This window comes from Giraffa tippelskirchi, chromosome X (genome assembly GCF_054371585.1).
Source record: "Giraffa tippelskirchi isolate mGirTip1 chromosome X, T2T-mGirTip1v1.2.pri, whole genome shotgun sequence".
Taxonomy (NCBI): Eukaryota; Metazoa; Chordata; class Mammalia; order Artiodactyla; family Giraffidae; genus Giraffa; species Giraffa tippelskirchi.
Window position 1 is genome coordinate 86,433,704 of NC_137289.1, and position 23,247 is coordinate 86,456,950.

Here is a 23,247-nt window from a genome sequence, read left to right on the forward strand (position 1 = left end):
AAGTAAGTAAGTAAGTGCTAGTCGCTCAGTCATGCCCGACTCTTTGCAACCCCATGGACTACAGCCCACCAGGCTCCTCTGTCCATGAGATTTTCCAGGCAAGGATACTGGAGTGGGCAGATACTTATTTCACATAACTCATTACTTATGCAATTTTTTTTGCTAAACTTATTAAAAGTGCCTCAAATGTGTGCCTATGACCCTTTCCTACTGTATTCCTCTACAAATGTTTGATTATTAAAAAATTTATTTCATATCCTTGTTAAAATCCTTATCATTTTTGCCGCCCTTTCACAAAGTTAGCTCTTTGCATCTCTTTCTCACTCTCTCATCATTTTAAATCGGTAATAGTTTAGTCAGTTAGAGCTGAAATACACACAAAGGCTTTGGAGGGACTGGGTACTCTGGAATAGATCTGGTCTCATTCTCACACCAAGAGGAAGTGGTAGCACAAAACACAGATAAGGGTTGGGGCCGAAGCTGTGTGCAGTAAAGCTGCACCTTGAGGAAGTTTAATAATCACCACTGATGCCAGATGGCTGACATTGATCTGACGCTTATTGGACAGTTTCACCTTTCATAAACAAGACATGTTTTCACAAACTCTTTAAACCCTTGTGTTTTTTACTCAAATGATAAGTAGTAGTAATTGCATTTGTGTAAAAATGTTAAGGTACAATAAGAATTATCTAGGCCTTCTCAGTGTCTTGAGTAGCCATTTCTGAGACTCCCTTGGTAGAAATCATACTGAACAGCACTGAGAATCAGGAGAATTTAATTGACCATCAGCAATTTACTCAGATAGTTCCAGGAGATTAAGGTATTTTCTATATTTAGGAATTAGTTATCAGTGAATTTGACCTTTCCATGGTGAAAAATATACTTCTGTAACTGATAGATGCCTAAAATTCTACAAGTAGAGCATCATTCCTTTGGCTTAAGGCTTTTTCCCTGTTAAAATGCAAGTGACCCTCCAAAGAGGTTTCAATAAGCCTTATAATCTCAAAGTAAAGGAATTTATTCCTTTCCTGAGAGCATGCTTTCCTTTGCAAGGAGGAGGACAAACGAGGAGGCATTCAGGAGAGTTGGTACCAAGAAGCAAGGTCTGGGGGGAATGGAGCAGAAAGAAGAGACAGAGGATACCAATGACAGACGTCCAACTCATTCACTATTTTGCTGAAGGGCTGTCTCTGTCAGTATCCCTGCTGAAATGAGTGCTAACTTGCCACTTGGAGCAGGTTACTTAGAAATCAGCCATGTTTTCTCATAATATTGAAGAGTCTTTGATGTATAGGCATACAAAGGTTTAGAACCATGGAAAAATAGATGGCAATGAAACATTTGGTGCAACAACAGATAGGAAGTTATCCTCCCCCCTCAAATCAGAAGAACCATACATGTCCATAGGAAGAAGTTAAATTGGTATTACTTACAGAGTGCAAATTGCAAGGCCGGGATTAGGGTAAGGCACTTACATGGCCCTGAGAGTGGGTGCCTCCTTAAATTTTGCACCCCAGGTGCCTCATTCACCCCACTCTAGTCCTGGCCCTAGCAAATCATATTAAAGTGAAGGCTGGCCATTGTGTTACATACTTGGTGATAATCGAAGGCTGCACTGGAGGAACAGAGCACTGACTATGAACTTGTCTTTTCAGGGACTAGTTTGTTGATGAGGAAGAGAGCAGGTGCATGGACAGATCTGCTCAAACTTGTGGGATCACAATCTGACCTGTGTCATTGGAGAATTAAAATGGGTGTCTGGTGATACTCTGTTATAAGAGCCTTGCAGACTCTCCTCTGTCTTTGCACATTCAAGGTAATGTTTCCAGATCAACTGGTTGATTTGTGGTCAGTAAGCTAACATGAGCTTTTTTGCTTCCTATGATCTTGCCTCTTTAAAGGGTGAGCTGTTGGCTAGGGATGCAGTTCACAGGAATACGTACTGAGGGACAAGTTGGGGCCAGGTGGGAGGCCCAGGTGAGAGACTGAGGCAGGCAAAGGACAAGAGACAGCCCCAGTGATTCCTGTTGTGCTGAGAATGACTTGTTTTCCACCCTCAACCTTTGAACCACAAACACATAATGAATACCCACCAAGGGCAAAGTGCTCTTAGCTACTGATTAACCTCCTCCCCTGGGGATGACTCCCTCTACTCCTGACTAGATAGAAGTCAGTTCAGCAGAGAACCCTGCTGCTATTAGTTGGAATCAGAGGAAACAAAGGGACAGAAACAACCTGAATTGGAAGTTGATTTCCTGGGGCTAACTTCATTTCCATCTGAATCCCTTCTGTACTCCACCTTCCAAAATTATTATTTTTATTCACACTAGTAATAGTGGCAACAGTGGGTTTTCTGAAAGCCTTACTGGAAGGGGCTTTCTGCCTCTCTTCTCCAGTCTTGGCAGAGTAGGTGCATAAGGCAGCAAACACTGTGGCTTGTGCCTGGATGGGAGACAGAGTTGGTGTTATAAACAAGGGGAAGCAAAACGTTGAGTGCTAGGACTAGGAGAGATGTGTGGTATGATGTTCATCAAAGATTGATAGAAATTCTATAGTTTGGTTGTTTGTTTAGGACTAGGTCCACCTGTTGCAAAATTAAATGATTATTACCAGTCCTCAATGTTACCTCTGACCATGCCATCTCTGCCCTAAATCCTTTTCTGCTAATGGGAACAACACTGGGTATTGGAGGGCCATAGTGAAGATGTAGAAGACTTTCTAAAAATTGCAGGCATGCAGAGTATTGCAGAGGAAAGCAAGACTTAGGGTAACTGAAAAACGTCAAGGTGCCTGGGTATTCAGCTATAAAATCTTTGGGGAAAACCACCAGAGGTGGCAAAGTGAGGGGAGAGACAAAAGTAGCAAACAAGAAGCGTCCAGAAAAGTCAGCAGAAGTAACAAGTCCTATACAATGTGAGTCTCCTACTCTGTTTTATAGCTCATAATGGTTCCAGAGTAGAGGGCCCCCACAGTCTTTCACTTTTGTTAGGCAAAAGAACGAACACTCCATTTCCCCACGGAGGAAAATGTTTCTGTCCTTTGAAATTCTGAGTTGAGGGCAGACAAGTGTGGTATTGGTATACAAATTAAGGCTAAGAATGAATCTTATTTTACTTCAGGCAAAACCTCTGAAATCTGGTCAGAGCCTTTGAACCAACTAATTGGAATGCTTTCAAAAGCAACTGAGCTTTTGGTAACTGTCCATTATTTGAGTAGCTTCTGTCTAAATCAGGGGGGCGGGGAGTGCTGATGGTTAGGGAGTGGATGGGTCTGGTCTGTACTCAGAAGTCTAGAATTCAAAACTGTACCAACCAAGGGCCCAGGCCTAGGCCTTCTATGTGAGAGGCCCAAGTCTCCTCAACATTTAGTGTGGTTTTCCAGCTGCTCTGTCTGCTGTGTGGGCAGCTGGGCTAAAGGGTTTGCTTCTTATTGAGACCTATCAAAATCAAGATCTGCTTGTCTCTGGGGGCACGTTTCCACATCCTACAAGAGGTTGACCAATGAATCTGTTGGGTGGAGGGTGAAGGAGGAAGAGGTCAGGATACCCTCTTTGTGAATTTATTTGACTTTCTTTTTTTCCCTCTTGGGAATGATGGACAATTAATTTTCCATTATTGGTCAGCCAGTTTTCTTTGTTCAAAGCTGTCTGTTTTCCCCCTCAACCTCTCAGAAACCAGACACATGAAAGTCAAATGAATCACGGCTCTTGCTTTGCTTAGAAAATTGAACTGACAAGAATAGTTAGTGTCTATAAGCTTTGGCAGGGGGTGGGGAGAAGGGGTCACAATGATTGTTCCGGTGCTCTGTCAGCATCCCATTTAACAAAGTTCTTACTTTCTCCCCTAGCATGGTTAATTGAAAATTGGTCAAACAGCAGAACCTAAATGGCAAAAAGTAGCCCTTTTGGGGGGTTATGGACCACAGTAACTTGCAAGGCCGCCTTTCAGATTTTTGATCCATCCTTTTAGTGTGTATGTTCTCAGCTTGGGAACAGAGGAAGATTTCCTTCAAACAAAATAAAACCAACCACAAACCACAATCTGAACTGAATGGTGGTAAGCAAATTACACTTACTTTCTCTTCTCCTTGAGCCTCTGAGGATGCTCTTCCTTTCAGCTAATGACTTCTTGTAATGAATGGTATATGCAAATGAAACCAGAGTTCTTCAAATGCAGCATGAGCTGGGCACAGACACTAGCTATCGTTGGTGGCAGACACTTGAAGGATCTCAAAGCGCATGTGTGAGTTACTTTGGGTAGATGTGAGTGAACAAATGGGGCCTTGTTTGTTGACTGAGCTTGGTTCATCCAAAGCAACCCAGTTCTGACCTTTTCTAGCAGAGGAGTGAGGAGGGGGAGGTCTATATGTTTACTGAAACTCATCACCCTGATCTCCGTGTAGACAATCAAACTGAAAAAGGCATGAAGTTCAGGACAGAGTCACATTCATATTTTGCACTATAAAAGCCATCCAATCAACCCCATGCCGAAATAAGCACACACCTGCAAACCTCTCATGGGAGAGAGTTATACTGTGGTTGAAGAGGCATTAGAGTCCTTCTGTTTCTCCACACAAGGTTATCAGGGCTTTGATGGGAAAGCGAATAATCAGCATTGGCACCCTACATCCCCTGGGTTTGGCAGCCCTCAAACTGCTCTCTCACTGCGCCCCTCAGTGACAGGAGCCAGGGATGGAGAAGCCTGGTGATTGATTGAAAAGATGGCACATGTACCCTTGCATCTGAGAATTTCTTCTGAGTGCATACCACTGGGGGAAATAAGGAGAAAATCGGTACTCAGTAATGGCAAGATTTTAAGTATGAAAATGTAAAATGTCTGAAGATGATTAAAGTGCCCGATAAACTTAGTTCTAGATGTGGCCTCTATCCTGCTGTCCAGAGTGTAAGCTAATGTCAAAGAAATGCAGGCTTTTTTGTTATGTTCTTTTTCAAAACCTTTTTTTCCTCTTCCCCCTTCTCTACTCAAGTTTAGTAACTAAACCTTGCTTGCTGAACCCAGGGATTAGGTACTGGGGTTATCAGGGGTTTTGTAGTCTTTTGAAAATTGTGCAATAATTCGCCGAGCCAGTGGGTTAGTGGTCTTCAGCAGTTCGGCTGCTGAGGGGCGGGACCTTGGAGTTGCCTTGCTTCCCTTCTTCTGTAGCAAGGCCTTGAAATCATCATTTCTGCCAGCATCTAGGTTGGCACTGCCGCTTGACCCTGCAGAGGCAGCCAACTCACTGACTGGAGACTCAGCCGGGTTCCTTACTGGTGAGTGGGAGCTTGGTCTGCTGCTGCCAGCAAAGGTCTCACCAGGTTCCTTCCAGCCAAGCAGCTTTCTTTTGGACCTAAATAAGAGAAAGTGTGCTTTCAGTGAATTCATGCGCAAACATTTCCTAATGCTTCATATAGTGTCACGAGTGTCAGTGACATGATCTGGGAACTTCCGTGCAACAGCTTTGTGAGCAGTTGTACCTACCAGCTTTCTCTCTCTCTGCTAAGTCCTCAGAGTTCCTTGTCTGGTCCCCTGTCCCTATACTCCTTTCAATGCCCACATCTGGAGTCACTGGGCCTGTGCCTGCAGGCTCAGTCCTGCCCAGGTTCTGGGACCAAGGAAGAATTTAAGGAGTCAAGGCTAGTAGCTCAGTGACTCTGAATCAAGATGTCCTGGGAACTGATCCTGTTCTGAACTTGTGCCCCAACTCCAGTAACTGGGCTCCTTCCAGTTTCCTCACCATTGAATCCCTGCTTTGTGCACCGGTCCAATAACTGGGTCCCCATGTGGTCATCCTTTGCCTATAACTGGGTCCCCGTGTGTTCATCCTTTGGCTAAGTTCCTGCTTTGATGCTCAGCCTGGTGTCCCACTTTACTTTTTGATGAGGTTTTTTTTTTTTGGTACAGGAATTCTGTGAAGGGTTAAATGTCTCTGACTGTAGGCAGAGCTGTGAGAGAGCAGATGGAGCCACAATAGGCCATGTGGTTGCTAAGAGACGAGGGGCCTCTCACTCCGCACCTGGTCCTCCCTTCCCTGTCTGCCCCTCCTCCACTTCACCCGAAGATGTCAGTGAATCAGAGATGTGAGGCCCTGGACTGTGTTCACATACGCGGACATCTGAACTTAGTCTCCAGTTTCCAATCTAATGCTTAGAGGTAGCAGTTTTTCTTCTGGTATAAGGAGGGAAGGCAATTATAATGGAAATTAAAGAAATTGGTCCAGACCTGTGGATCACAGTAAATAAATCTTCAGTTGTACGTGAAGCCACAAACACATCATCATCATCTTCTGCAATCCATTCGGCTGTTTTATCACTGATTACACTTTTTTCTTCGGTGCTTGGTTCCATCGAACTCCCTAGGCATAAAACCCAGAAAGAATTACTTTGACCACAATCGTTAGGACAAAGCACATTCTCAGATGTATTTCATCTGATGTTCAGAGCAACTCTGGGAGGGCAGCAGGGCAGAGACTTGCTGTTTCCATTCTGCAGAGAACAAGACGTTCCAAAGGTTAGTGATTTGGCCAGCACAACGTGGAGGGAGTGATGAAGGCCAGCCTGAGTCCCTGTTTTCTCGTGCCTTTTCCATTACAACAGGTTGCCTGAGCATTCCCTTGTTTTAAATGTATCATTTTTAAAACTCAAGGAGCTGAGAACAATCTAAAGCAATGACTCAACCAGTGGGTGGAAGTGGGACTTATCTGACTCTCAGAGGGAGCCTGTGGAGTTTGAGGAAGCAGACTCTAAAATTACCTGTGGCTTTGATTTGTTTGCTTGTTTTAGTCACAATGATTTAACTTATGTTGAAAATCCAAATGAGCTTAAGGAAGGCCATAAGATTTTGATGTTTGTGTAAAGGGTTTCAAAAAGGATGAGAAACACAGATGAACCTGAAGGACGTTATGTTAAATGAAATAGCCAGTCATCAAAAGACAAATACTATATAATTCCACTTACATGTGGTCCCCAGAGGAGTCAAATTCATAGAAACAGAAAGTAGAAGAGTAGTTGCCAGGGGCTGGGCAAAGAGGATGATGGGGAATTATTGTTGACTTGGTACTGACTTCAATTTTGCAACATGTAGAGAGTTCTGGAGATGGATGGTGGTGATGGTTGCACAACACTATAAATGTGCTTAACACCTACTGAACTGTGCACTTAAAAATGGTTGCATGCATGCTAAGTTGCTTCAGTCATGTCCGACTGTTTGCAACCCTGTGGACTAGAGCCCGCCAGGCTCCTCTGTCCATGGAATTCTCCAGGCAAGAATACTGGAGTGGCTTGCCATTTCCACCTCCAGGGGATCTTACTGACCCAGTCATTGAACGCATATTTCTTATATCTCTTGCATTGGCAGGCAGGTTCTTTACCACTAGTGCCACCTGGGAAGCCCTCAAAATGGTTAAGATGGTAAATTTTACATTATATGTATTTTGCCACAGTTAAAGCAAAAAGAGACAAGGGAAAAAAAAAACCCCAAAAGGATGAGAAATATCATCTAGCTTGGTCTTATGGTTGAAGGGAGAGAAAGGCTTAAACCATCCAAGAAAGTGAGCCCCCTTTCCTCTAGAAAACACGAAGAGAAGCTGCTGGTAGTAAAATATTACACTGCTTGAAGCCCACCAGCCTGCTATGGCACTTGAACTCAGACTGGGAGGGTACTTAGTCCTATGCATGAAACTAAATTTAGTGGAAGCTGGTGCAAAGTGCTGTCTAGTGAGATGGAGAGACGGTTCCTAGGGCAGGAGATGCCTGCCTGAGGAGGAAGATGGGTTCCTAAGATCCTAGGGTGCTGAGACCTAGTTTGATTTCATTAGCTCAGCACTGGGGGTTCCAGGATAGACTGTTCCATACTGTCCCATACTCCACTGTCTCCACTGATCGCTGTGGAGATCCCCCCGACCCCCAGATCAGTCCTGATCCCAAGGGCAGTGAGACCGATTTAGAGTAACTCAAACCCTCAAGAGGTGTCCCCTCTTGATTTGGTCGCCCTGGGACCAGGTTCATTATCTGGGGGCATTTGCTTCTGCCTCTGGCACCCCATCCTCACTCTTGTCTCTTCTGGGATTGAAAGGAAAAGCCCACAGACATTTTACTAACCTGGAAGACTTGCTTCCCTTTCACTGTTGGACTGTGGCATTGAGGTCATCCTTGTACCAGCAGATGGCAGGTGGTCATCAGTTGGGAGACACTTGGCATCTTCCTCCAGGGTGATGATGGGGCTGAGGGGCAGTCTTGGTTCAGTCACATAGGCCTCCACTTGAGACGTGGGTGAAGTGAGAGGCAGGTACAGCACACTGGGCTTTTTTGGTACAGGAGGTGGAATCTTGCCTTTCTTTTTCTCAGCTGCTTCTTGGCTCTGGAGGCTAATTCTTTCAGGCAGGGCTCTCCCTTTGGGGCCCTCATCTTCCATACTTCCCTGGGGAGGTTGCTGTGTTCCTGAGAAGAAAGCACCAGGGGAACTGGCAAAAGGCGTGAAAACAAGAGATGAGGGTGCTGTGGGCTCCCCTGGGCTTCTGCTCTCGGGGAAGCTGGAGGACTTCGATTTCCGCACCACTGTGTATATATCTTGAGGGAGTGGCCTTGTGTGTTGAATTGAGCTCTTAGGAGTCATAGCCAAGGTAGGCGAAGTTAGCGGGTACTCCTCGGGGACAGATGGTGGCTTGTGGACTAAGCTTGGAGGCCTTCGGGCCAGAGGGGGCTTCTCGGCTATGGGAGGTTTCATCTTCCTCTCTGGCAAGGTGAAGACTTCAGCTCCTGACTCCTCAGCATAGTCAGGGCTCTCGATGTCATCTTCCAGCTCAGACTTGCTGACTGACCTCAGGCGAACAGAACGTAAGTCAGACTGAGTAACCATGGGCATGATTGGCTGGTTGGGGCTAGTTTTCTGGGCCAGCTTGGTCCCCAAGTTTGTATCTGAGTGATGCTGGCTCACCTTGTTTTTGCTTCGGATTGAGATACTCATCCCAGACAGATCCAGGTTGGTTGAAGAGGTCGATGGTAGGTCAAATGATAGCCGTGACTTGGGCATTTTCTCCATTGGTGATGTTGGGGGTAGTGATGACTTCCTCTCAGGTACCACTGGACGCACCCGGACACTGCTGCTTGGAGGAGGCAAGTGGCCCAGGGTCAAGGACATGGAGACAGTGGGTGTTGGTGTCTCTGACTGGCTGGAATATCCACTGGAGGGTGACATCAGCCCAGTAGGCCTTCCTGGAGAGGATACCTCCCTGGCCTCCACCTCGATGGAGAGTTGGGAAGGTGTTGTGGCTCTGGAAGTGGAAGGGGAGGCAAGAGACTCTGAGCTGCCCTGAACTTGGGTGCACTCAATGACTGTGGTGCCAGTGGCAGTGCTGGAGCTGGACAAGGATTGGTAGGTGTCACCAGACTTCCAGTCAGTAAGATACCAGTGATGGGCAAATTGTGTACCTTCTGGGTCTTTGAAGGTTGGCACAGCTGGGTGACCCTGAGTATCTGGGTGGGATGAGTGATGTCCTTGGTGTTCCAAGGAGAGACAAAGGCTCCTGGGCCTCTGGTCCTTGGGTAGTACTGACCCACCTTCTGGCAAGAGGACTGGTTCATCTTTGACCAGTGAGACACTGCGAGTTGGAGGGGAAGGCTTTTTCTTGGCTTTCTTGAGTGAGATGCTCTTGGACCTCTGCCTTCTGTGATGGGCCTCCTGTTGGGCACTGAGGGAGGCAATGTTGTCAGCACTGTTACTGCCCTCAGAACTCGTACTGGCATAAGGTAGGGCACAGGCTTCACTGGCCTTCTGCTCCTCCTCATAGTCCACATCCATGGTACCTGTATCTGTGGGTACAGACAGTGACCGCTCTCGGAACCTGCTGGTCCCACCTGGGCCTGTCTCTAGCCTTGAGGTACCACCGGTCAGAAGGCCAATCTTGGAGGGTCGTTCTGATATTTGGCTTCGTTGAGTAGGATGCTGAGAGTAGCCAGCAGGCCCACTGCATCCTGCTGGGATATCACGAGTGACAAAGAGGGTAGCAGCCTCCTTAGGAACAAGAGGTGGCAGTGTGTGCAGAGAGACCCAAGAATTCCCAGAGGAAGGATTTTTTCCATTTTCATTGACTTGACTGCTGTGAGCGGTGGCACTTGGAGTCACATAGGTAAAAGCATCTCCCTTCCAGGAAGTGGAGAATGTCGATTCTGTTGGTCCATTGCAAGAACCAGGAATGCTGTACACCATCCCCATGCTCTCCATTCCAGGGGGTTTTGTGGCACCCCATGCCTGGAGAGGTTCTTCTGGATGACTAGAAGGATTTTTTAGTACTGGTGAGGTGAGATTTGGGAACTGAGCTTCCTGACCGACTGCAACTCTTCCATGAACACTTTCTGGAACTGAATGGCTGGGCCTGATGTCTGAGGTGGTAGAGCGGGCCACACTGCCTGCTGGGCTGTTGCTGTGACCTAGAGGAGGTAAAGACAGAATGTTAGTGGTGTGGTTAGGGATCACCCAGCAGCAGCTGTCACCAAAGAGACGGGATCACCAATTTTTTGTCAAGAAGCATTTGCCAATAGCTTGGTCAGAATTCCTTGGTTCTTCCTTTCCATAGTTGAGGATGCTGGGGAAGTTGAGTCCTTACCCATCACCACACAGTGAGTCACAGGGTGCCCTTGAATTGTCCCGATGGCTGCCAAAGAATTTCCAGCTTTTTAAAAAATTTTTATTTTTTTTTAATTGAAGGATGATTGCTTTACAACATTGGTTTGATTTTTGCCATACATCAACATGAGTCAGCCAGAGGAGAGAGGTTCAGAGGGAGGGGACATATAAACATTTCTGCCTTTCCAGCTTTGAATATGCCTTTCAGAGCTGAAGTAGCATGTGGGACAGCCATGGATTTTTTTCCCCCAGGTTTTCACCCCAGGTTCATGAAGCCACCACAGCTCTCAGCATTCATCTCTCCAGAGATGAAAGCAGAGGCTTTCAAACTGATAAAGGACAACAGTGTGACCTTCAGTTCCTGAAGCGCATTGGGAGTATGCCACAGCTGAAAAGTTCAGAGTTTGGTTGCATTCTTGGCTTTTTAGATTGGCAACAGGAGAAAGTGAGGATAACTTACAGATGTGAGGAAACCATTCAGATGTTGAAAACCCCCAAAGGTTTTCTCATATACATAACAATTATTACTGTTATGAGGATGACATGAGGATGACTACTCTTATGATAATTTATAGTAACAGCCACTGTTTGCTGAACACATACTATGTACCGGGCACACGGTAGGAAAATTACATACAATAACTCTAATCCTCACGACCACTCCATGGGTTGGAATCATCATCCCCAATTCACAGATGAAGAAGCTGAGGCTCAAAGAGGTTAGGGAACTTGGCTAAGGCCTCACAGTTAGTAAGTGGACAGGCCAGAATTTGTATTCACATTTTTCTGGTCTGTGCTCTTTGGATGGCATTCATTTAATGGCAATAATGGTTTTGTGAAGATGCTACTTTTAGTGATGATTTCCTTCTTTATCTGCCTAAAGTTGACATATATAGCTATATTCTGCTTACAATGGGAAACAATAAGATAAAGAATTTATTAGTCTGGAGATCTCCTGTCCATTTTCAGTTGCTGCCCTTTGCAAAAGGCTTTTGGTTATTCTTAATTACTATTAATATATTGCCTTTTTCAAGATGTCCAAAGTCCCTCTCTCCCCCAATCACTCCTGTTCTCTGTCACAGCAATAACACTTGGGTTGCAGGAATGGTAAGAGTGAGCAAGGGAAAAGGTTTGGGGGATCAGCTATGGTGGGGTCACCTTGGTCTCGCTGGGAATAGTTAGAGAATCCAATAATGGTCCGCCTCCGCCTCAGGGTGGACTTGGGGTTCACGGCTGTCTCTGTGTTAAACAACGAGTGTCGCAAACTTGCATGTTTATCAAACTGCTGCCCTGTAGCCAAAATAAAGACACTTGGGTACATCCTGGTTTCTGTTCACAGTACGGTAGAAACTGGCCTGAGGTAGAGAGAAGGGATGATGGCAGTAGCGATGAGAATGAATAGCATTCAGGCAGGTGACCCTTCTTCCCCATCCCTCCCATCTTGGCCCTGGGCACCCACAGCTCCGAAGCATGCATGCTGAATTTCAGAGGTCCACCCTGGGGTCGCCTGTGAGTCTTAGGTGGCTGAGAGCTGTGGTTTTCAACCCTGGTTTTATATCGAAATAAACTGGGTGGCTTTTCAAACTCTAACAACTGGACCCCATCTCAGAACACTTAACACTCTGGGAATAGGGCCCAGGTGGAAGCATTTTCTCAGACTCCCCAGGTGATTGTTCAGATGTACAATCTGGGGTGAGAACCCCTGAAGTGGAGAGACAGGTTGAGACTAGATGTTGCTTGATTGCAATCTTTTCTCAGAGCACGCTTTAACTTGGGCCAATGAGTGTCTCCAAGAAATTGCCCCATCCCTTCCCGGCATCCAGGAAGCAGTCAGATAATCTGCCCTACAGCCCCCTGGTCACATTTGATCAAAGTTCACCCTGCGTGGTGACTGAGATCTACTTTTCTTAAAGCACCGGCTCAGTCTTTGCTTCTACGGAATTGCTAGGGCAAGGACAGGGTGAGAGCAGTGGAGTCAAGTTTGCTGCTTCCCACCACTGTCTCTCTTTCAGTGGCTGGCTAACCAAATCCTGCCCTCTCAGTCCCATGAACACATAGGTACCCCCCTCCCCAGCAAGTGGCTCTGTGGACAAAACACAGGGCCAGCCTCATTGAGGGCAAGGTAGAAGTTCAAAAACAAAGTGTCCACCATCACTTTGTGAGCTTTTCCTCTCACCCCTCACACTTCTGGGTACATCTCCTGAGGCTCTGGGCTCTGTTTCCTGCCTCTGATTTCCTGAGATGATACCAGTGGCATTGGATGACCTCATATCCAGGGAGTTACACCACCTGTGGCCAGAGCTATCCTTATCATCTTCATCAACTTTTTCCAGCACACCACAGGCCAGTGCTGGCTCACAGGGTGCCTCTGGTCCCCTTGGGTTAGGAGGTTTTGATCTCATCAAGTTGTTGGCCCTGTCTCCTTCTGAAATAGTTGACCTTCCTCCTCTTCCACTTATAGCTGGTGAAGTGTGGTGAATGAATTAATAATGGGCATGGTACAGGGTTCCACATGTCCCCAGAGAAAAAGCCAGCTGAGCTGTGTACAGTATTTTTCCCATCTCAAGGTAGTACCGAGTTCCTCTTTGATCTTACACAATAGGAGGAGGCCCACCCCCACTAGGAGACTGAGTGACGACTCAAAGTGCTGCAAGGCCCTTGGTCTGTGCTCTGTGTCTGATCTTACTATTTACCACCAGCACCCTGAACCCCACACGTCCCCTGAAACTCCTATCTGTGTGCTCCAAATCCAGCTTCTGGCACAAGTTTTCTTTCCCCAAACCAAACATAACCCATACACTCTAAGTTTCCACAATGCTCCAAAGAGCACACAAATTCATAAAGTTTTGGAGTTTTCTGGTAAGAGAGTTTCCTTTGCCATCAAATGGTCTCAGTTAGCATGGCAGGGCCAGTAGAAAGTGAAGAAAGAGCATGCCTCCATTCCCTGGTGAGATCCACGACCTTGACAGTGCGGGGTGAGCCAGTAGCAAAGAAAGTCTTGCTCCCTCCCCCAGCACCCAGCGCATTTGGACAGGATGATCTATAGTTGGCATGGAGGTAAGCGAACAGAGGTGATGCTAAGCAACTCTACCGGAGACGTTGATGGGCACGATGTCAGAGTGTGTGGGACAAGACTGAAGCCACCGCTTCTCCTCTAGGATGGGCAGAGGAAAGGGGCTATTCCAGGCAGCTTGCTTGTCGGCTGTGGTAGGCAGGCTCAGGGAGGCCTCAGGGGCCCTCACACCCTGCATGGTAGTCTCATCCTCGCTCAGCTGCCATTTTGTGGGCTGTTGGGAAAGAAGGTGATGGGAAGGGTGTGCTTCCAACTGGAGATGAGCTGTGCCCACAGGATGGCTGTCTAGGCAGGGTGGTCGGAGGCTTCATCTGGGAGGCAGGAAAGCGTGGATAGGCTGCCAGGCCAGATGCCTGCTGTGCAGGGCCCACCTCAGTGTGGCCTCGGGATGGCTCTGCTGGTGAGCAGAGGTAAGTAGCAGCTTCCAGTGGGTAATGAAAGTTGTTTCAGGTCCCCCGTCAATGGGCCTGGGGCAAGCTCTGCATGCTGGCTCTCCCAGGTGGGGGAAGAGGCAACTCACCATCAGTACAAACTCCAGACGCCTGGCAGACTGGAGCCTTGGGCTGGGGGTGGGCTCAGGGGCCTCATCAGCAGAGCGGAAGGTCTGCCCCAGAAGTCTGGCCTCCGAGTACTGTTCCTCATATTCTTCTGAAAAACAGCACAGTGGATACACACTCTAGGGAGCCACGGCCAAGCGCCAGGCTGAGGAAGGACCACAAGCTGGGGGCTCCTGCTCTAGCTGCCAGGCCTGACTCTCATTGTTTCTTAAGGTTAGTTCCAAGCGTCTGAGCCTCTGGATTCAAGAATGGAAAAATGCCTACTTCCTACGAGGAGAAAAGAGAGTCAATGGATTTGAGTTGTGCTGGTTCGGGGACTAAGCCTTTGTCTCCACGGCCCCCATGGTAAGTGTTCAACTCAGGGAAGAGGCTCAGGATGCAGATGCCCTTTGCCACTCTCTGTTCCAAGGCCCTCTCTTTGAAGCCCTGCAGCTCTTCAGGTTTTTACGCAACCCTACCAGGGACATGACCTGTGTGAAGCACAGAGAAATTTGCCTTGGGAAGTCCAATGTTGAACATTCCCTTGCATGCCGAGAACTCTTACCTCAGCCTCTGAGGGCTTGGTTCCCTGCACCTTAGCCCCACTGTGGTGGGGGGCGATGTCAGCTCCAGGGGGGCTAAGGTGAAAGAGAGGGAAGGCGGAGGTAGTGGTAGAGGAGAAAGAGAAGTTTAGGGGCATTGTCAGGGAAGAAGGAGGATGCAGAAGATCTGAATGAGTTTTATTTAAGTGATGGATTCAATGAATGAAGGAAGTACGGCTAAAGAACCAACAGTCAGAGCTTGCACATTTGAACAGAGACTTGAAGAATCGTAGAAACTTGGAGTCAGGAGGGGCCTCAAGGGTTCTCTAGACTAACGTTTCATTCTGGGCTCCCGTTTCCTCCTCAGCAGCCCTTCCAGGTGTTTCTTCAGCCTCCGCACACACCTGCCTGCAGAGAAGGGAAGCAGCCTTCCTCCCATGGTGGCTCATTCCATCCAAGGACAATTGGGGCTGTCAGGCATATGGAAAGTTCTTCCTTTTCTTGAGGTGAAATCTACCATCCCCTATGTTTCCATACACCTGTCCTCATTCTGCCCATGGTGGCAACACAGAGCACACTGACTCTTTCTGCATGGCAGCTCCTCTCATCAGAACACAAGGCTCATGGTGTCCCTTGGAATCTTGCTTCTCTAAGCTTGCTACTTCCCTGGCAGGGAGGTGGAGGTCATGGCTGTTGTCCAGTTGGGTGGCCACTCTGAAGTTTTCTATTCTCCATAAAAGTTAGCCTTTGTTGGTAATGCATAAATGACAGCTGGTAAGACCTCTTTTCACTTTTCATGTTCACTCAACAAATGCCCTCTTGCGGGTCCAGCCCTATGCCACGTGCTTCCGGAAACCTGAGAGTTCTAAGAGATGTGATCCTTTACATTGAGAAGCCCAGTCTGGTTAGGTGGACAAAATATATACCTGGGATTAGCAGAAGAAGGAGCAAATGAATGAACAAATGAAAGGAAAATCAGTTCAGAGCTATACAGGTCCTTTTGAGCTAGATGGTACAAAGGGCCTTGTATGAGTGCTCAGGGAGGGAATGATGCAAAGTGCAGAACTAGTGTTAAAGATCTTTTTCGAGTCAGCAAGCATAGAACTTGGAAGAAAGTATATGGATTGGAGTGAGGAAGAGGGAGGAAGGGCTTCTATGCTTGGAAAAGTGCCTCGAGTGGGACAATGAGTGCCTGGAGGGTGTAAGGAGCTTGTGACTAGCACTGGGGTTTTATTTGTTTTTTTTTTTTTTTTTTGAGATCTAACTTACCTACAGTAAAGTACACAAATCTTCAGTGCAGTTCAGTGAATTCTGATATATGCACGCCCCTTGCAATCTCCATCCAGATATTTGCAGCACCCTAAGAGTTTCTCTCATAGCACTGAGTATTAATCCTCTTGCCACTTACTTTGGATAAATCCCACAGGTCAATGTGTATGTTTTTCATATTGAAAGATCAGGGACCACATTGTTTTTTTCTTTTATGTTAATTTTAACATTGTGTCTAGATCAGCCTGTGTTCCAAAGGACACTAATCAGGAGTTGATGTTGCATTTTATCAGTATCATTTAATCCACCTGCCAGATACTGTTGCTAATTGGGTTAGGAACACCCTATTTTTAATTCTCACAAAATTTTGCCATGTGGGGAACTGGAATCGCCATTTTGAAGATGACTGACTAATCTGAAGCTCAGAGAGGTTGGGTAATATGCATAATGTCACACAGCTAGTTAGGTGTGGGATCCAACTCAGATTCTGGCTCTGTCTGATTTCAAAGTATGGGTTTTCTCACTCCACCTGGTGCGTGCATTCTGACTGCTCAGGGGTTATGACTGGGCTGTTTCTCTGGTTGTGTGGACCCAGTTTTGTGTACAAGGTGCTCATCAGTATACCTCAGACACTGAGTTGGGAATTGGGAATGAGATGAAGTCTGAGTGCTGTGTATTGGGCTTACTTGGTGAGGCAGGAGTGACCCAGGAGACACATGAACAAGGTTATTTCAAAAGCAGAGAGAGTGAAACCCAGAGTGGGAGACCCTGTTGATGCCTCCTTTGTCTTTGGGTGCCAGCTCCAAAGGCTTGGGTGATGTGGCAAGAGAAGACCTGAGGGTATGTGGACCCACACTTTGGGAGTCTCTCATCTGGTGCTCTTTGTAAATGACTTGACTCATGGCTCTGTCTCGGCCTCTGTCCCTTTTCCCCCAGAGACAAGTGAACTGAAAAAAAGTAAGGGGGGAGCAAGGGGTGTAAACAGCCTTAAAATAGAGTCTTTTGGAGTCAGCAGTCTGGAAGGTGAAAGATGGCAAGTGTGTCTTTTGTTTTTCAATAGGTTTTCTACTATTCTCTTTCTCTCGCGGGTCCCTGTCCTTTCTTCGTCGCCTCCCTCTAGCCGCTGCTGGGCCCGTGGCCTCTGGCCGCAGCCCCCCTCCCTCTCAGTACCTTGCAACAGGCTCTGGAGATTGAGCTGCGCCTCGCGAAGCAGCTCCTCTACACTCGGGGGCCTGCCCGAGGAGAGGAACACGTTCACTGGCTGTCGCCATGACGACCTCGAGTGGGCAGTCGCTGTCGCATTTTCCCGACCCGAGTTAGCTGCAGCTAGGGAAGGAGAGAGGCAGTGAGAGGCGCCGCCAAGCGGGGGGGGCGGGGGGGTTTGAGGGGGGCGGCACGCAGCGGCCAGTGGGCTCCCGCGGTTCCCTAAGACCCGCCCCTGCCGGGGGTGGGGGGTTGGTGGCGCGGGCCGCGCTTAAAAGGCGGGGACGCGCCAGCTGCAAGATTTTTCCTCGACAGATCGTGCCGCAGTCAGTTCCTACCTCGCCGCCAGCCTCCGCCCGCCCGATTGCCACCTCGCTGCCTCGCCGCCTCGCCGCCCGCCTCCTCCGCCCGGCGCCTCCCGGCTCCCGCCGTCGCCCGCCCTTTGCGATCCCCGGGACGAGGTAACGCGCCCCGGGTGGAGCCGCCAGGCCCTCCGAGCCCGCTTCCAGTGGGTGTGGCTCGGCCCCCCGCGCGCCCCGCCGCGGCCCCCGGCTCCTCTCACGGCCCCATCTCCCCATCCCACCCCTGCCCGCAGCCCCAGGGCCCCAGCTAGTCCTAATGTCCGAGGCGGCCGGGAACCTCAATAGCCTCCGCATGGCGAACGTGGCCCTGCGAGAAGAATTAAATGCCCTTCGCGGGGAGAATGCCAATCTGGGCCTTCAGCTCGGCAGAGCTCTGGCCGAGGTCAATTCCTTGCGGGGCAATGTCTCGAGCTACATGCGCTGGCCGGTCCCCGGGGTGCCCGCCCTTTCTGAGGAGAACTTTGAGTTCCCGCTCAGTGAGATCGACGCCGCTCCCGAGGGAGAACTGCCCTTCCTGTGCTGGCCTCCCCCACGCACTGAGCCAGAGTATGCCCCGGACGAACTGTTGATTAGCGTGATCCAGGATTGCGGCACCTCCGGCGCACCCACCGACCCACCCCCGATGCCCAGTCCACCCCCGCCGGCGCTGCCCCCGCCCCCGGCCAAGGAGCTGCCCCCGCAGCCTCCTCTGCCGCCGCTGGAGCGGCCTGAAATAGAGCCCTTCTCGGGCGACCCAGTCTACCTGGCTGAATTCTTGATGCAGCTAGAGACTTTCATAGCCGACCATGAGGATCATTTCCCCGGGGGCGCTGAGCGGGTGGCCTTTCTGATCTCCTTTTTCGCTGGTGAAGCCAAGGACTGGGCCGTCTCAGTCACCCAGGAAGGAAGCCCCCTGCATGCCAACTTTCCGCGCTTCCTGGATGAAATCCGTAAGCAATTCTGTGGCCCCATTCCCCCAAGCGTGGCAAAAAAAGCCATCCGTAAGCTCAAGCAGGGAGACTGTACCCTGGGCAGCTATGCAGATGCTTTTCAGTTCCTGGCTCAATTCTTGTCTTGGGATGACTGCCGCCTTCAAAACCAGTTCCTCAAAGGCTTATCAGAGTTCTTCCGCAAGGAGCTCTTATGGTCAACTGAAATGGCCGACCTGGATGAGCTGATTCTCGAGTGTGTGGAGATAGAAAGAAAAGTGCGTGTCCCCAAGCCAATGCCACTCCCTGGGGTTCGCAATATCTTCTTCCCTTTTGCAGCAGACCGTACTCTCGAAGGTGAAGAGGGAGAAGAGTGCCACAGTGGGGATGAAGATGAAGAGGCACGCAGGCGCAGGCTTCTCAACAAGGACCAGCGGAGGCGCGTGAGAGCAATCCAACAAGAAACCAAGGGGGAGGAGGAGGAGAAGAGGAGGGACAGGGAGGAAGAGATGAGGAAGGAGCTGAAACAGAAAGGGGAGGAGGACGGGGAGGAGGAGGAGGAAGAAGAGGAGGCGGAAGAAGAGGAGGAGAAAGAAGGGGAGGAAGAGGAGGGGATGAGGAAGAAGAGGAAGAAGGAGGAGGAAGATCAGAGTAAGGATAAGAAAGAAGAGGAACATGAGGGTGGCCGCCAGGAGCCCGAGCAGGAGCCCGAGCAGGAGCCCGAGCAGGAGCAGGAGACAGAGGATGAGACCCAAGACGATGACCTGGATGAGCTGATGGAGATGGAGCCCACCTATGCCAACGCTTCATCCCAGACTTCCGGCTACTATCATGAAAACTTCCTAGATGTGTCGCCTCCCATCATACAGCCAAGCAGACGGAGGAACCAGAACCGGCTCCCACTTCTGGAGGGCCTTCCAGGTACCAATTCACCATTCTACAGTTCGCCGCCACTGATTCGCCGCGCAGGTCGCCTGGGGCAACGCCAAATTCGACGCCGTCCCCCAGTGCTATTTCGCCTCACTCCAAGGCAGGGGGGCCACCGGGCTGCACGGGGCCGTATTCGCGTGTGAGAGCTGAAGTAAGCTGCCCCTCCCCCACAACACACCCTTCCACTGTGTTCCCTGCCCCTGCTTTCGCTGCCACACCTGCCTCATTCACTGACCAGTACTTAAGGGAGTTCCAGACCTGCAGAACCCGAAGAAGACCTGGAGAACTCCAGACCATCCTGGGACTGTGACTGGGGAATGACACTCGGGAAAGGAGGGCACAGTGATAGCTGTCCTCTCAGCATGCACTCTGCTTATACCTGCCAGGAGCTAGAGAGCAGGTTTCTGGGCCTGTTCCCATAAATGAACTGGTCACCCTCTTGTATTTCCCCTCCAGTTGTTCCAAGCCCTCACCTCTCCTGTGTTAATTCACACTATGTTCTATGGTTTAATTCTCTGGCTGGCTAACCTGGACTTCACCTAATGCCTCACTGTTCTGTCTCGGTGAGCTAAAGGACAGGCTCCACTGAACTTCTAAAGCCACTGAAGCCACTTACTAGGTATAATTGGTGGGCAGCAGGATACTATCAAGAAACGTGCCTGAAAGCCTACACTTGCTTCAGGTCACCCCTCCAGCAGGAGGGCCCTGAAGAGGCCCCTCCAGTTAGCCCAGTGAGAGAATGCAAAGCCACATGTCCAGTGGATCACCCAGCTGAGACCTGTCTTCAACTGACTGAGCAAGCTGGTTCCACCTTCCCACAGACCATGGGCTTAGGGCTTCAGAGCTCGCCAGATCTGGGACCCTTTCCTCTTACTTCACTGCTCTCCTGGGCATCCCTAGTGGACACAGCCCAATATTCCATGCCCTACTCCTTTCCCCCTTGACGTTGCCTAAAGGGTAGGCAGTTAGGTTGGGGAGGAGGAGGAGAAACAGCAGCAACAACTCAATTTGACCTTGTAAGGAGTGACTCTTTCCTTAGGGATGGTGGTCTCCTCCCCTGGCCAGGCCTTGGACTGCAGTCTCCAGCCATAGGTCTTGGCAGAAGATTTGCCATCCTTGGGGTTCCAGAGGTGGCCTAATTGGCCTTTCCTTCCCAGAATGCCAGAGAGAGAGAGGTCCAAAGCCTGCTCTTCAACTCCAATGTGAAGGACTCCTTAGTTCTGAGAGGAGAGAGGAAGGTTCTCTCTACAGAGACTGTGCCTCTGCCTCCTGCAGCTTTGCAACCGGAATGACCTCATGTCTCTCACATGAGGGGCAAGCCATAGCCTGATACTGGGCATTGAGCAGACGGTGAGGTTTAAGAGGTTGACTGCTTCCTAGTAACTTCAGGGGCTTCTGGGTCCTAACCTAGGGGCCTTCACAGAGACCTGCTGCTGGCCTTGGGTCCAGAAGACATGGTTCTGCAGTGAAAAGTACATACTATGTTACTCTGGCCACAGAATGACAGCCAGATCCACTGATGGCCTGAACTGCCCTCCACGCTGGGCTTCCTGCACAGGGCCTGGTAGCTGGGCAGGAGCAGCCAAAGTGTCTGTGGCCAGAGGGAAGAAAACACAGTAAACTAAACCTCTGTTCCTCACTGGAGTCTGACAGATAACCTCAGCCCAGCCTTAGGATTTTGAGTTCAGAGGCAAGAAGGAGCAGGAGGAAGAGGAGTCACAGAGAAACCCAGTCCGCCGACTGGTTTCCGGTGAGGTCTCTATTCATCAGTGGGAGGTAAGAAGCCCTTCTATTGCTCACACGTTTCTCAGCCTGGGGATTGGTGGAGCCAGATTCCTATAACCTGTTCTATCTTTTAAAAAGGCTACTCCCTCCTCCAAAGAGAAAAGTGATTCATAATCATTATAGAAAATTTGGCAAATAGAGAAAATGATGGGGATCCAAAAGCCACATTCAGAATCCCACCACACAGACGAGCCACACTCTTTTAACACTTTGCTGCCTTTCTTTCTAGTGTGTTCTTGCCATGTCTTTTCAAAGCTGAGATCTGCAAGCTCTTGATCAGCAGGATTTAAAATGGCTGCCACCTATGCAGTCACGCAGACTGAATAACTTATTTGAGCTTTCTCCTAATGTGTTGGACACGTCAATTGCCTGATTTTCCCCATCCCCACCAGTTCAAGAGTAAATAACCTTGTAAAGAAAATTTTGTCTGTTTTTCAGCTATTTTCTCAGGAGAGAGTTCCAGAAGGGGGCCTGCCATTCTTCAAGGCTGTGGACTCTGTTTGCTGATGGTCAACATGCTGGCCCTGCTGCCCATGTCCCTGCCAGAGAAGTCCAAAGGACAGGTGCCTTGCACCCACACTTCCAGGGACCCCTCATCACAGGCCCTGCCTGTTCCCATGGTGCTTTTCATCCTGAGCCCATGTAGCCTCGGCCAGGGAAAGAGCAGATGAGCAGTGAGCTGGTTTGTGGCCCTCTGGTGGCAAGGGGGCTTGGGCTCCCCTTTGACCCTCTTCCCCTCCTTTCCCAGATCTTCAATATTGTGATCTAACAGCCAGAAGAGCTGTAAGAGGAACTATGGGCTTTGGGCTATTTCTTGGGTTTAAAGAGGGGTGGGTGGGGGTGGGGGTATGCATGCAGGGATATGAGGGCAGCCCAGGGATTCCCAGAGACCCGGGGAGAAATCGTTTGAAACCAATGTGTTATTGCGTTATTGTTGTATTACTGTGTTGTGAAGATGAGAAATTGTTCTGTATGCTAAAGCTTTCTCCTCAATAAAAAGATAAAGGGTGTGTAAAGACTGTGTTTCTCTGGGTTATTGAGCAGGCACAGAAGACCACCTAGGAGGCATTAGGTACTTCCCAGGCACTTCACCTGGATCAACCCTAGCCTGAAGCCTTGAAGTCCTTCAAACTAAGGGCTCCAGCCTACTGAGTCTGTGAATGGCAGAAGCTGTCAGGAGGGAAGTGGAGGGACTAGGCATCTTAAAAAACAGCATTCAGTTCAGTTCAGTCGCTCAGTCGTGTCCAACTCATTGCAACCCCATGAACCACAGCACGCCAGGCCTCCCTGTCCATCACCAACTCCATAAGTCCACCCAAACCCATGTCCATCGAGTCAATGATGCCATCCAGCCATCTCATCCTCTGTCATCCCCTTCTCCTCCTGCCCTCAATCTTTCCCAGCATCAGGGTCTTTTCCAATGAGTCAGCTCTTCGTATCAGGTAGCCAAAGTATTGGAGTTTCAGCTTCAACATCAGTCCTTCCAATGAACACCCAGGACTGATCTCCTTTAGGATGGACTGGTTGGATCTCCTTGCAGTCCAAGGGACTCTCAAGAGTCTTCTCCAACACCACAGTTCAAAAGCATCAATTCTTTGGTGCTCAGCTTTCTATATAGTCCAACTCTCACATCCATACATGACCACTGGAAAAACCATAGCCTTGACTAGACGGACCTTTGTTGACAAAGTAATGTCTCTGCTTTTCAATATGCTATCTAGGTTGGTCATAACTTTCCTTCCAAGGAGTAAGCGTCTTTTAATTTCATGGCTGCAGTCACCATCTGCAGTGATTCTGGAGCCCAGAAAAATAGTCAGCCACTGTTTCCCCATCTATCTGCCATGAAGTGATGGGACCGGATGCCATGATCTTTGTTAGTTCTCCACTAATATAAAGATATGAATGACCTAGCCTTACCATTCTGTAACAGTGCAGTCTCCCTGGCCTCCAAACACAACACACATGCGCACACACGACTTTGGAGAAGGGAAAGAGGGAAGGCCCTTCCACTTCTTGGCAC

At 49.1% G+C, this 23,247-nt stretch overlaps 2 protein-coding genes across 8 annotated transcripts in view; one reads left to right on the forward strand and one right to left on the reverse strand.

Moving 5' to 3' along the window:
* Positions 1–3,544: 3,544 nt before the first annotated feature.
* NHSL2 (NHS like 2) overlaps positions 3,545–23,247 on the reverse strand; it is a 300,730-nt gene continuing 281,027 nt past the window's right edge. For 3 of the 6 annotated variants that reach the window (XM_081567494.1, XM_081567493.1, XM_081567496.1), the window contains 7 exons: positions 17,210–17,365; positions 14,213–14,340; positions 13,711–13,906; positions 11,778–11,909; positions 8,096–10,423; positions 6,219–6,351; positions 3,545–5,346 (listed from right to left, as the gene is read on the reverse strand). In XM_081567494.1, coding sequence (XP_081423620.1) covers positions 5,022–5,346; positions 6,219–6,351; positions 8,096–10,423; positions 11,778–11,909; positions 13,711–13,906; positions 14,213–14,340; positions 17,210–17,365 — 3,398 coding nt within the window. In that variant the 3' untranslated portion in view covers positions 3,545–5,021. The remainder of the gene's footprint in view (positions 5,347–6,218; positions 6,352–8,095; positions 10,424–11,777; positions 11,910–13,710; positions 13,907–14,212; positions 14,341–17,209; positions 17,366–23,247) is intronic. The other 3 variants (XM_081567497.1, XM_081567498.1, XM_081567495.1) reach the window with 2 other exon arrangements.
* On the forward strand, positions 17,361–22,243 carry RTL5 (retrotransposon Gag like 5). 2 transcript variants are annotated; one of them, XM_081567499.1, is made up of 3 exons: positions 17,361–17,703; positions 17,838–18,533; positions 18,852–22,243. In XM_081567499.1, exons 2-3 carry the CDS (start codon positions 17,861–17,863, stop codon positions 19,583–19,585), a joined length of 1,407 nt encoding a protein of 468 aa, XP_081423625.1. In that variant the 5' UTR covers positions 17,361–17,703; positions 17,838–17,860; the 3' UTR covers positions 19,586–22,243. The 2 variants fall into 2 exon arrangements, with proteins under 2 accessions (XP_081423625.1, XP_081423627.1); XM_081567501.1 differs by lacking the exon at positions 17,361–17,703 and having other exon boundaries at positions 17,712–21,218; positions 21,666–22,243.